This window comes from Gymnoscopelus microlampas, assembly GCF_963454915.1.
Source record: "Gymnoscopelus microlampas genome assembly, chromosome: 3".
In the NCBI taxonomy this organism is placed as follows: Eukaryota; Metazoa; Chordata; class Actinopteri; order Myctophiformes; family Myctophidae; genus Gymnoscopelus; species Gymnoscopelus microlampas.
In genome coordinates, this window is record NC_139940.1 from 29,250,823 (window position 1) to 29,264,484 (window position 13,662).

At 41.8% G+C, this 13,662-nt stretch overlaps 1 protein-coding gene across 1 annotated transcript in view; it reads left to right on the plus strand.

Moving 5' to 3' along the window:
• has2 (hyaluronan synthase 2) overlaps positions 1-10,086 on the plus strand; it is a 21,781-nt gene extending 11,695 nt beyond the window's left edge. Inside the window, exons 2-4 of the mRNA XM_084053751.1 lie at positions 2,575-3,201; positions 7,195-7,296; positions 7,968-10,086. Coding sequence (XP_083909877.1) covers positions 2,575-3,201; positions 7,195-7,296; positions 7,968-8,897 — 1,659 coding nt within the window. The 3' untranslated portion in view covers positions 8,898-10,086. The remainder of the gene's footprint in view (positions 1-2,574; positions 3,202-7,194; positions 7,297-7,967) is intronic.
• Positions 10,087-13,662: the final 3,576 nt, after the last annotated feature.

Consider the following 13,662-nt stretch of genomic DNA (forward strand, 5'->3'; position numbering starts at 1 on the left):
CTCAGGGGTGTCAGGGGGTTTTATATGTTGATGTATTTTAGCGTGTGTGTGTGTGTGTGTGTGTGTGTGTGTGTGTGTGTGTGTGTGTGTGTGTAACACGTGTCAAGGGTCTCGTAAACGAGCGTCTGACGTTAAGAGGTCCACCACGTGCCAGCAGAGGCCTGCTACATTAGTTGTGGCCTTCTCATCCAATGATCAAATGAACAAGGCATTATGTCTGTGCCAAGGAGGGTGTGTGTGTGTGTGTGTGTGTGTGTGTGTGTGTGTGTGTGTGTGTGTGTGTGTGTGTGTGTGTGTGTGTGTGTGTGTGTGTGTATTCCCTGCTCTGGCATGATGTCTCCTCTGTTTCTATCCCTCTCTTTCTGTCTCTTACCACTTTTACTGAGCCTCTGTCGCTCCTCTCTGCTTCAGAAAAACAGTCTCACTGTCTCGTTTTGTCTCCCTTGGTTTCTTTTTCCTCATTCCTCCCTGATTTTCGTCCTCTAAAGTCTAATTCACACTCCGTCACACAAAGCTTGACAATTAGCTATTACGACGGAGTGCGACAGAGAATAAATTAGACTACTGTGTATGTTTTATTTTTTCATCATTGCCTCTCTTCTTTCACTCTCCCCCTTTTCATTCTTGTTTAGCTCCCTCACTCTCTGTCTGTCTGTGTTTAGGTGTGGTGTGGAGAGCTCCTGCCAGAGAGAATGTTCATCTCATAGTACTATTCTCTTGACAACCCCATTGTTCGTCACAACTGTGACGGGTGGCCGACGCACCCACTCACACATTACCACCGAATGTGATCAACTACAATAACAATAACAAGTAACAATAACATTGTGAATCTGGGCTATCAGTGCCTGTACATCATTCACAAAACACTGTTCAAAGTGTCTGGGTATTGACTAAGTACTGTTCTAGGAAATGTTGTGTCCTGGTGGCTCAGGCAAAGGTGAAATCATCCTGCCACGGGTTCAGCTCCTGCCCATAACCTACAGTATATGTACAGTCCGCACACGCATGCACGTGCATCATAGGTGCGCAAGGTATGTTGTGAAATTGGCACGTTGACACGTTTAATATAGGCCTTAATCAGATGCGGACTTTAACTGAATAGTGTGGGCTTTAACTGAAGTCATAGGTGTCGCTGTCTCTCTCTCTCTGTCTGTGTGTGATGAGGTCGGTGTGCTTGCACACATGCACTTGCGGTGTCATAGGTGCCGCAGTCTCACTATGCGTCTCTCTCTGCCTCAGTTGTGTCGGACTATGCACAGTCTCTTTCTAGTAGTACAGTAGATCCCAAAGGCGGATGGGCAATTTGTGCCCGATTGGCTAGTTCCACTTCATAGCTGAGATTATGAATTCACAAAAATAAAATAGTTGCCGTTGAAGGACTGGAAAAGATATTCAGGGGTTTGAATTCCTTGGGCTACTGGCAGCGTGCACAAGATCTCTGATGCTGATCAATGTATTAGTTTACGAGATTAGCCATGGACTCACAAACACGCACGCACGCGCACGCGCATGCACACTCACACTCACACACACACACACACACACACACACACACACACACACACACACACACACACACACACACACACACACACACAGTATATGATATGATGAAGGAAATATATGTATATTCCTGAATTCCAGTCTGGGACTCCCAAATGTAGGAGGGGAGACAGCCACGCGCAACATCTTAAGGTCTAAAAGCTCTTGTCTTCTTCTTCCCACGGAGATATAAACAGATGACATCACAGGGTGGTCCGCACTGTGTTGAGCCGAGTTGAGCCTGCACTGAGTGGGTTTGCTCTGGTCTGCCAAACAGATGGCGGTAGCAGCATTACAAAGGAGAAATAGAGCACAACAACTAGACCATATGATTTTGTTTACCTGGGACTTTGTGCATTAAACATCTGTATAAGCTGTTGAGTCACAAAATGAGTCACAAGAGGGGGGGGGGGTCTCTCATGGTTACTTGAGTAATAATAACAACTCTTCATGGACCAGCTAGTCCAGCAGGGTGAGGTTATAAGGGTGGTGGTCTGAACAATTTTGGAGTTTTAGAGGAGTGGAGGTTTGTCTCATGAGTTTTCTCACAACACCTGGATCTTGGACTTTTTGGCTGGGCTGCCAGTTTGCCTCTAAATTAGGTCAAGAAATCTTGTAATGTGCGACCACCCGCGTCAAAGAAAGTTGGAACAATCGGCTACTCACAACTGTCTGACATTTAGACTGGGGGATTTACGGGAAGGAGGGAAGAAGAGAGAGAGAGAGAGGAGACATTACTGCATTTTCAACCTGAGTTTGTGCTTCTCACTACATTAGAATAAATTTTCTAATGTTTTCAAAAAATATTATATATTTACTCTCCCCTTCCACTTTGTCACCTCTCTATTTGTTTTGCTGCATTACAAATAACCAAAATAAAGATTACATTTTTTTCCAGATTGAAGTATAATCTGGGATTATTCATTCATCTCTATATTCATCAAACCAGTTTCTTCTTCTATTGTGCCTCGATAAGATGTCAAAGGGTCCTAAACTTGAGCCTGTTTTCTTTTGATCTTTTGTCCCTAGATGAAATGCCAAAGAGGCCTCACCTACCTGCGGGTATTCGGCACCACCATGTTTGGCGTGTCCCTCCTGGTGGGCATCTCTACAGCCTACATAATGGGTTATCAGTTCTTCACCACTGCCCGCAACCACGTCTCCTTTGGCCTGTATGGCGCCATACTGGTCATCCACCTCATCATCCAGAGCCTCTTTGCCCTCTTAGAACACCGGAACATGAGACGATCATTGGAGACGCCGATCAAGTTGAACAAGTCGTTGGCATTGTGCATCGCATCATATCAAGAAGACCCAGCCTACCTGAGGAAATGCCTGATGTCCGTGAAGAGGCTGTCGTACCCGGGTATCAAGGTGATAATGGTGATCGACGGCAACACGGACGATGACCTTTACATGATGGAAATATTCAAAGAGATCATGGGGTGGGACAAAGCAGCCACGTATGTGTGGAGGAGTAACTATCATTTCAAAGGACCCGAGGAGACGGATGAGAGCTATGCAGAGAGTCTTCAGCAGATCTCCAGGCTGGTGCTGAACAACAAGTGTGTCTGCATCATGCAGAAGTGGGGAGGAAAGAGAGAGGTCATGTATACAGCCTTCAAAGCACTGGGGAGGAGCGTGGATTATGTGCAGGTAAGACTAGATGGATGGATGGATGGGTGGATGCATGGATGGTTTATTAGACAACAATTGTAGTAGAAAGGAAATGGTGAAGGAAGGGAGAGAAGGAAAGGAATGAACGGAGAAACAGGTGGGAAATGCGGTAGGAGGGTTATATGAACAGATAGTCTACCTAGACAGCAGATGTGGGATGAGTAGACACTGGATGTTCACATCACAGTTTGGATGCTACTGTAAACATGTGCAGGAACATGAAAACATCTGAGCAATGATGGAGGGCGCACATGGAAGACAGACTATAAAGCAGGGAAGGAGGCTATATGCAGGTAACGCTGGGGAGTGAGAGTGGAGAGAGTGGGGGATGGAGGTAGTACGACGAAGGGAGAGAGGGATGAAGAGATGGCTGGGGGGAGGGAACGAGGGCTTGTGCCAAACCAAATATGGGGTCTACAAAGAGTCTTTTGTGTCTGGTTAAGATGGATGGTGGCTGTGTGCATCGTGTAGTGTGGTGTAGCATGAACAAGGGCAGGGCAGGGTAGCCGATGACTAAATGTAACAGCAGATCTGTTACATCATCTACATCACTGTGATTCAAAGTCTGGCTCAGCACACAAAACTGGGTCACGGAAAGAAAAAGAAAATCCCCAGGTTATTTTGAGTACATTAGTGCCTTCACACATGTGTAGTCTTATAATATACTACACAACTGAAGCTACTGGATATTTTATATTCTATACAATACCATTTTCAAGGTGTTGCAAATAATACAATTTAATTTGTAAGAAATACTCCCTAGATACATTTGAGTTTAAGATGGATAGTGGTTGTGTGTACGCAGTGTAATGTTGCGTGAAATAGCGGGAGGGGCAGCAGACAGCCAGACATACTAAGAGAAGACCTTTTTCCACAGACCTGAGAGTCACATCTAATTCACATATAACCTACTGTTTTAAACACACAGCAACTGGGGTTCAGTTCAGTTTGAGGCACAGAGAGAGAACATAACGAGGAAATATTGCAACATTTAGTTGGAATGCTGACATAGCATGGGCAGCAGCACATATAAAATCAAGAACACAATAGCAGTACTGTTGATTCAAAAAGACAAACAAAAGCACACAATAAGGAAAAGGGGGCTTTAATGAGAAACTTAAATTGCAGCTGTTCTTGACATTCTGTCTGAATACCTCCCTTGACATTAGCTGCCACTTTAGCGTGCCTTGCTTAGGAGCACCTCAGTGGTAGTTATGGAGGGAGGAGGAAAAACTCCTACACCTCTCTTGATAAGATTTTACTGCCCGGCCTCATTCAAACCAGCACCCTTTGGGTCAGAGGTTTGTTTAGGGTAATACAACTCCATTCAGTTAATCGGGAAAGAAGATAAATACATTATACAAAGAAACTCTGACTGTGTAATGCCCAACCTGGGGTCTACTTAAAACTTATTGTTTCATATCCAGGTCAGTTCTTTGGCAAGTCTTCAGTGACTATTCTTTCTCTACGGTTGTTGGTTTCAAGCCTGTAATTTGCTTTGACTTCCCCTGGCATGCTTATAGAATGGGATACAGCTTTGGAAATAGGGTGTTGCACAACTCCATATGCCCATTGGATCTGCCTGGATTTAATTTTTGCCCTAAGCAAACGCACCCATAGTGCCGACTGCATTTCGTTTACAAAACCAATGCTTTTGATTAGACATAAAGCTTTATCATTGTCCAGCAGAAGCTTGTCAATGTCAGACAGCACAGGGCACAAAATGTAACCCCACAAAAAGATGGTACAGCAGTGTTGCATAATGCACACCATTGTTTTATGTTGGTTTAACGGCCTCAGACATTTTATTGCATCCACATTTTTGTGACAAGTAGGCCCCATGCTAGGGTAGTCCTTGTTTCACCTCTTGTCTGAAATGAAGGACAAAGCCTCTCAGAAACAATTTTCCCATGAACAGATAAACATCTATTTAAATTAGAGGTTCACAAGGTTCTACTACACCTAGATGCTTTAGCCATGCACATACTGCACATCAGATTTTTAGCACTCATTTTCAGTGCAAACTGTTGATAATCATTTAAATTCCTAAATTCCTACAGTGTAATCCATTAAAAGTTACACAAAGGGTATTATAACCCACTACCTTTGACCTTTTGACCAGACAAAATGTTCACGCCTCCCGCCTTCTCCGCTCCCCAGTTACTGCCTGCACAGAGTACAAAACACTGATGTTGGCCTACAAAGCAACCAAAGGTATGGCATATATAAAGCCTGATCAGCCAGATCAGCTAACACAGGGAAGCTGCCTGATTGCCTGAACCTTCCCTAAAACATCCGGGACAACGCTCCACACGTCACAGACTTTTCTCCTAATTCTTGCTCCCAAACTGTGGAACAAACTCCCCATTGCAGTTAGAACTTCAGACTCACTCACAATTTTCCGCCGTAATCTGAAGACTCACCTCTTCACTCCACCTCAGCCTGTAGCACTTGACCTACTACAACCATGCAGTCTTATACAGGATACATTTGATGCAAGGCAAACATGTGTTTGCCTTGCTTACTGTAAGTCGCTCTGGATAAAGAGTGTCTGCTAAATACCTAAATTGTAAATTGTAGGACAGATAAAATTGGTGTGAAATCAACCTTATTAACTCAATGGTGCTTTATTAGTCTTAATCCAATAGAAACTTGAGTAGTTTGTGAGGATAAAAAGATCCTTCTTTGCCATGACGCTATCAAACACCTGCAACAGGCTACATGCTGCCAGAGCCCACTTATTTCGACATACTTCAAAACAATTCTGCCATTTATGGACTGAGTGAAAGGGGGAAACACAGACAGCAAGAGAGAGTCAAATGGCCATGTGCCACTCAAATGCTTGCCAAAAGTGAGTGTTGGTGATTATATCCAAAGTAATAGTGGGTGGTGATTACTTGGGTGTGAAGAATTCTGCTATTCAATAGATTATGTGCTGGCAACATATTTTGCTTGATTCAGACCAGTCAATTTAGTTTTTCCCACAGAAATGTAGCCTCAATATACTGAAGAAAAACTGTTAAGGAAGGAAAAAAAAGATACATTTTCTAGATTAACTGCACCATTTCATTTAACTATCACACACTAGAGAGGGGGAGATACAAACAGCAAACCATGTGTATTCTCATGAGCCACAAGTCTTCACTTAGGCCTTAATGACATCACCTGTGTAGGTGATGTCATTAAGGACTAAGTGAAGACTTCACTCCCAATTTAGGCATGAAGGATCTTCTTTTAAGACTATAAACACATAAGACCGTTATAGGCAAAACATGTGATCTTACACTCATCATTAGCAACAGAAATTTCATATAGAAGATTGTAGTGAAAAATAAGCTTTAGATTCTTTATTCATTTGAATGAATGACTACCAGATTCCCTCTAAAGCAAATGGAATGTCATAATTCAAATTAACCACTGTCTTCATACAAATACATCACCAATGCAGTGAGGTGTTTCAGGTAATTCACCAATACCAACACTCCAATCAAACATAACTGAGCTTCCTAATCTGCCACAAGTCACAGAGAGCGGCTTTATGTGTAATGAGATACAGGTCCCAAATCAAAGGCTAAGTGGTGTTGTTGGCGAGGGCATGGGAATGTTTGAGGATTTTCACAGTGTTGTGTCTGCCAGGTGTGAATTCTAAGGTGTTTTCTACCTCCAAGTTGAGAAGTAAGTAGGAACTAGTGTGACTTGAGCACAGCCAGTGTAGTTCTTCAAGCATTACATGATGGAATATATTTCAAATGCACAGAACGTCTGTAGAGTTTGGGCTTCATCATAACTGAGAGCGATTGAGAGAAATTAATGAACGATAAAGGTTTCCAAAATACTATATGTGACTGTCATACTAAATGTATCAAACATGGTTAGTGTTCAGTAGATACTGTAACTGTCATACAATACTGTGGAACAAAGCTTGTAAACCCTATGCATTCAAGTACTGAGCATTTTGTGCATTTCATTTAGGTGTGTGACTCTGACACCATGTTGGATCCTGCATCATCGGTGGAGATGGTTAAGGTTCTAGAAGAAGACCCAATGGTGGGGGGCGTGGGAGGCGATGTACAGGTATCAATTCAAGATCACTTTATCTCCTCTACCATTTGATAACTGAGTATTTTATTTAAAGGTAGGGTAAGTGATTTGTGTTGGTTAAAATAAGTGTTAAATATCTCTATATTCTGATAGTACTCATTGCTATAGAGTGTTTGTTCAGTATTAGGAGTCTCCTTGTCTCTCCACCTCTTTATTAAACAGGAAATGCATCTTCGTTTCAGTTTCAGTTTCATTTCCAATTTTATCCAATCAGGACAGAGAACTCAATCAGGATACAGATTAAACAAGTGAAATTGGAAGTGATGACACTAAGAAATGAGCAGACAAAATTGGAACTGGAACACTATACAAATTAAGCTTAAAAATGGGTACTTTCTCCTGATTGGCTGAGATTTTGACACCTACCGAAAAATGTATTTTCTGTTTATTAAAGAGCTGGAGAGACGGGGAGACTCCTGTTACTGAACAAACACTCTATAGCAATGATTACTAGAATATAGTATTTTAAACCTTTAACAAAATACTTTTTGTTTTAACCAAAAAATATCACTTACCCTACCTTTAATGTCTTTAGTCTTAAATGTATGCCATCAGAAAGTTTTATTTAACAGCGTTTCAGCCATGCTTCATCATTAATCATCTTTTGAAATCCTTCTCTGTATAATCTCTCCTGTTCTATCTAGATCCTGAATAAGTATGAGTCATGGATCTCCTTCTTGAGCAGTGTGCGGTACTGGATGGCCTTCAACATAGAGCGAGCGTGCCAGTCTTACTTTGGCTGCGTCCAGTGCATCAGTGGACCCTTAGGAATGTACCGAAACTCCCTCCTGCACGAGTTTGTGGAGGACTGGTACAACCAGACCTTCATGGGTTCTCACTGCAGTTTCGGGGATGACCGCCACCTCACAAACAGGGTTCTCAGCCTCGGGTACGCAACCAAATACACAGCACGGTCAAAATGTCTCACTGAGACGCCCATCACGTACCTGCGCTGGCTCAACCAGCAGACTCGATGGAGTAAGTCCTACTTCAGAGAGTGGCTCTACAACTCGATGTGGTTCCACAAGCATCATCTGTGGATGACCTACGAGGCTGTGATCACAGGGTTCTTCCCGTTTTTCCTCATTGCCACTGCAATACAGCTGTTCTACCAAGGAAGGCTCTGGAATATCCTCTTGTTCCTACTCATTGTCCAAGCAGTAGCACTGATCAAGGCCGCATTCGCTAGCTGCCTACGAGGCAACATTGTCATGGTGTTCATGTCGTTCTACTCCGTCCTGTACATGTCGAGTCTGTTGCCGGCTAAAATGTTTGCCATAGCGACAATCAATAAATCCGGATGGGGGACTTCGGGGAGGAAAACTGTTGTGGTGAACTTCATCGGTCTTATTCCCATATCGGTTTGGTTCACCATCCTCTTCATTGGTATTATTTATACCACAATCCAAGAGACCAGAAAACCTTTCCCTGATTCAGAGAAAATAGTTCTGATCATCGGGGCGATTGTGTACGCCAGTTATTGGGTCATGCTTCTGACGTTGTACGCGGTGCTGATAAATAAATGCGGGAAGAGGAAGAAGGATGCTCACTATGACATGGTGCTGGATGTATGATGCAAAAACAGTGCTCGTCTCTTTCCAAGAAACCTTCTGCTAATGGGCTGCTCTCACTCACACCATGTGACGTCCCCAACAAGTAAATTAAACTGAATAAGAGGGACACAATGGCTACCACAAAATGTATTTGGAAGCTGTGACTTAAAAGTAGAAGCAAACAATAACATCGTCAAAATTGTCATTCCCTTATGGATGCTTTTGTACATGTCTTCTATATGAAATTTAAAATCACGAGGATTGGGGTAAAAAGATTACAGGCTATGCACCAGTATTTCCCCTAGTAATAATGTGAGTGGTATACAGTACATGGATACTTTAGAGTCTTTGAAGGTTGCTAGTAAAACAGGTCTGAGTGATTATTTAGTATTTTTAACAGTCTGTCATGGGTTTAGTCATGTCAACTTTTAAAAGTGTGTATATTTCCACTGTCAGATGACTGTAAACTGGTAAGAATGAATACCATTGCAAGAACAGGCATCAAGAGACACTGGTAACATCAGTTACCAGTGAGGTTTACTGTGCAATTGCCACATTTATCAATTGAATTGGTGGCTTAGGCCTTAGGGCACCCTGACAAAAGGACACCCCACCCAGTCTACAAGAAGTTAAGGTGCATTTTTTAATGTCACATGGTCTAAACACCCAACCAAACTAGGAACATTTTCTGGGCAAAAAGCATTGCCTTATACCGTATTCAGTGTTCTTAAAAATGCTTTGGAAGTGCTGCAAAGAACACTTAGAAGGGGAAAAGGGTGAGGAAAAGGGGAGCTGCTCTTTCTCTCTCTCAATGTTTACAAAGTGAATAATCTCAAACTGATCACTGATTGGTAGATAGGCTCTCCACGGGATCAGGTGACCAGAGGTGAAGTCATGTGACCAGAAGAGAGACAGTGTATCATTGCTGCTGTGACTGTTTTGTTTCTACAGAAACAAAGACCATGTTTTTCTTTTTTATACTATGAGTGTATGTGTCAGAAATTTTGTAACACTATTTTGATTTTAATGTATTTCTTTCTGCCAACATGAATGATACCACCAAGTGGACATCATGGGCTTGTTCCAACCCAAAAAGTGTGTGTCTCTCCATATGCCCTTGCTCTTATTCAATCTCTGGTAATCCAGATAATGTCATCTCTTTGGACAGTATCCTATGGGAGCTCAGTCTGGTATAAGATCAAGTTGAATGTTTTTTTACAGAAAACTTTAAGAAGAGGAGAGATATGAAGGGAGAAGATGGTTATCCTCAAAGAGGATACAATAGCAGAATTTGATAAATACATTACCATTGATATTTATCCATACACATGCAGTACTTTTATTAGGGGTAGTGAAAGGGACAAGAGCACTTGGAAGAGAATTACATTTGGAATGGAACAAGTACTACAGACTGACATGAATTTAAATTCTATGCACTTTTATGTCTCTCTCCCATGGTGCCGCATGATGCTTGACGCATAGTAATCGAGATGATATACCTCAGTGGTTATGTTTGCATTGCATCGAGGTGACAGGATGCTGTCCGAAGGCAGGCACATTCTGAAGGTCTCAAGTAATTTATGATCTTTTTGTGATAAATAAAAAAATATATAAAAGTGTCCTTTTTTATACATAGTTTAAGTCAACGCTGGATTTCTCTGCCTTGTTGGCCCTTTGCTGTAGCCGTTGACAACTTATTGTATTTTGATGCATTTTTTATAGACATTTTTATTCTATTTTTGCTTAGCCACCAAAGATTCTCTATTTTCTTTTCTTTTTTATATGAAAACATTGAAAATGTGTGCTTTCGACTGTTCTGACAATGACGTATATATCTGACCAAACAATGTGAAATTACAAGCTGGGGTTTTTGTCTGCAGTGATAACAACAAAAATGCAATTTCTAGGGATAAGTTATTGATTTAAAAAAGGGTGATGAACCTGTGTTTTTTTGTACTTTGATAGAAAACCAGCATATTTATATAGGCTAAGACCTTTCTGTGATTTAGAGATTTATGTCCTTGGATAATATAAAATAATATGTTGGTATACATTTCATATCCATAGGGTCCCATATGTATACACAGCAAAAATGCCATGCTTCTTAAGTGATTTCATATTGTATTAAGGATATCAAGTTGAAGATAAAGATACTCAAAGTCAACATCAACACCAACCAAATAATTTGCTTGTGCAATAAGATAAGTTGACTTAAATTATCTTAAAATTGTCTTACTAATCCTGAATACAAGCTAAAATCACTTTTAAGCTCTTTATTATTATTATTATTATTATTATTATTATTATTGCAGGGGTCAAATATGGGGAATGCATCATATTTAGCCCTAAACATAATGAACAAATAAACCATAAAGGTTCCAGGAACATTTGCACAAAATGTTATCTCTACTCCAAAATGTGTAACTTTTTACAGTTACCAGTGTGTTGTGCCTTAAAGAATAACTTTGTCTAACATTTAAGCATTTTAAGGACAGAATTTACACCACGGTATGATGAATGAGACCAATAAATGTTCCATGAAATTGTTTTTGTGCCAGACTAATCATGGGCAGTGTTATCTTGAAGCACTTTTGTGTTGTGCCAAATAAAAAGAACAAATATTTTAATTTGCCTGTGGAGAGAGTTGCTTTATTAAAACAAATTAGACTGTTGTTAATTAAGTACTGTAGGGTCTGTATGGGTGTCTTGGAATGCAATGAGATCCATGTAATTTTACTTAGTCATACATCAGGTACGCTAATAAATAATAAATCCTCCAGCGCTAGGACCCTTCAGCATTCCTTGTTCAGTGGTAGCTCCATATCGACAAATGCTGTAATGACAACAAAGCTACAAGGGGTGTCGGTATAAAACAGACTACTAAAATGAATGTTAAACAGTATGACTTAAAATGTTAAGGCTTCAGCTTGAGGCCCAGCTAATGAACTACACTGTACTGACAGTAGACTCATGGGATCAGATAAGATGACGTGAGAAATGACACTCCATCTTATGATGAAGAAAGTAAGCTTGGTTCAAGCCATAATGGCCCAAGGGCCATCTTTTGTTTGTGTTAGTGAGTCAGACTGTAGTATTCATCCGCCCTTTGGACAGGATACTATTCTGATGTCTTATCACAAATCCAACCCCTTGCAGAGTGCCAAGTTAAAGTAGGGTCAGCTCCCATTAATTATAGTTTTTGGCTGGGCGAACAGAGAGACATGGGGGGGGGGGGGGTAGAAGACCTTTTCACTCCTTGTTTGCCAGAGCCAGTCTTTATGTGGGTCTGCCATCTTTGGTGAGTCATTAAAATTGGGCCCCAGAGCAAAGACTTCAAATTAAAAAAATCAAATACTGTTTCTGTATGAATTCAGAACTGTGTGATAAAGAAGTTCCAATACCATTCTTTCCTTCCCGATGCCTGAAATAAATGAAGAATTGTTTAGCATGTATATGAACTATCGTCATGTGATGCATTACGTGATATCAGATTGGTGCATGACTCACATACTTGTTTTACGCAAAATGGGGGCATTTCTCATACTGGTCTACTACTCCTGTGCCTAATGAATCGTGAGGTCATTTGAGTTTTTGAAGACCTGAAAATAAGCTGGTGCCCAAAATGGGCCAAAGACCAACGCCGCTGTGTGTTTTAATGAGACTGTGTCTCAAGCAGTGGCGTCGTTAGGGGTGGGCTTCGGTGGCTATAGCCACCAATGTTTTGTCCAAAGCCACCAATAAAAAAAAATGAAAAATTAAAAAATTAAAAGTTTTTTTTTTTTTTTGGAATTATATATCTATCACCCTAACCTAACCCTACCCCTAACCCTAAAACCGAAATAAAGTAACAAAAAACGGGGAAAAAAGCACCCTAATCCGCGAAATCCGCGGAAAAAATCGCGCGCGCGCGCTTCGCGCGCGCGCGGGAGGAGGGGCACATGCACGCGCGCTGCGCGCGCGTGCATGTGCCCGTTGCCTGCGGGGCTAAGCCCCCGACCTAGTAGAGACCTAGCGACGCGTCTGGTCTCAAGGTATAACGTGGGTTCAAGTGGATATACTGTAGCTTTGAGATTTGGCCTCCCAGGAGAAAAAGGTTTTACCAACCAAAGCTGTAAGGCCAGTTAGGTCCTCTGGGCCGCAGGATCCTCTCAGGAAAACGTTTTTTAGAACGGTTTAATTTACAGTAACGAGTACAGTGGCACTACACTGACGGCGAGAGCGCCCTAAGAAGTCAAAGTGTGTAGGCATCGGCATGATTGGCCAATATAAATGTTATCGAGCACAATGGGACTTCATTCTTTTACAGAGCAGATTTTACCTCTCTATTTAATAGCTTCATCGGTCTACTAAATATGGAGATATGAGGATCCCTGCAATCCCTCCAATAATTAACCTGAGCTCTGTGCCTCTGTAGCTCTGTCTGTGCTGTGTGCAAAAAATCGCCCAGTTCTCCTCAGTGCCTGGAGCAATTCATCTGTATTTGCACACGGTCATTGACCATCAGCATGTGCACGGAACACCAAAGCCCATTTTTCGCTTTCCCCAAATGTCAGCTGTTTATTAGCGTTTTTATGTAAAAGAATGTCGCCATGGTTACGACCTCTGGGATGGCCATCCGACCTATGGGATGAATGATCAAACTGTGCATGGGTCGAATCCACACACCCACTCTGTTACTGTGTTGCCACCTGCCGCAAGCAAGCACACACACACACACACACACACACACACACACACACACACACACACACACACACACACACACACACACACACACACACACACA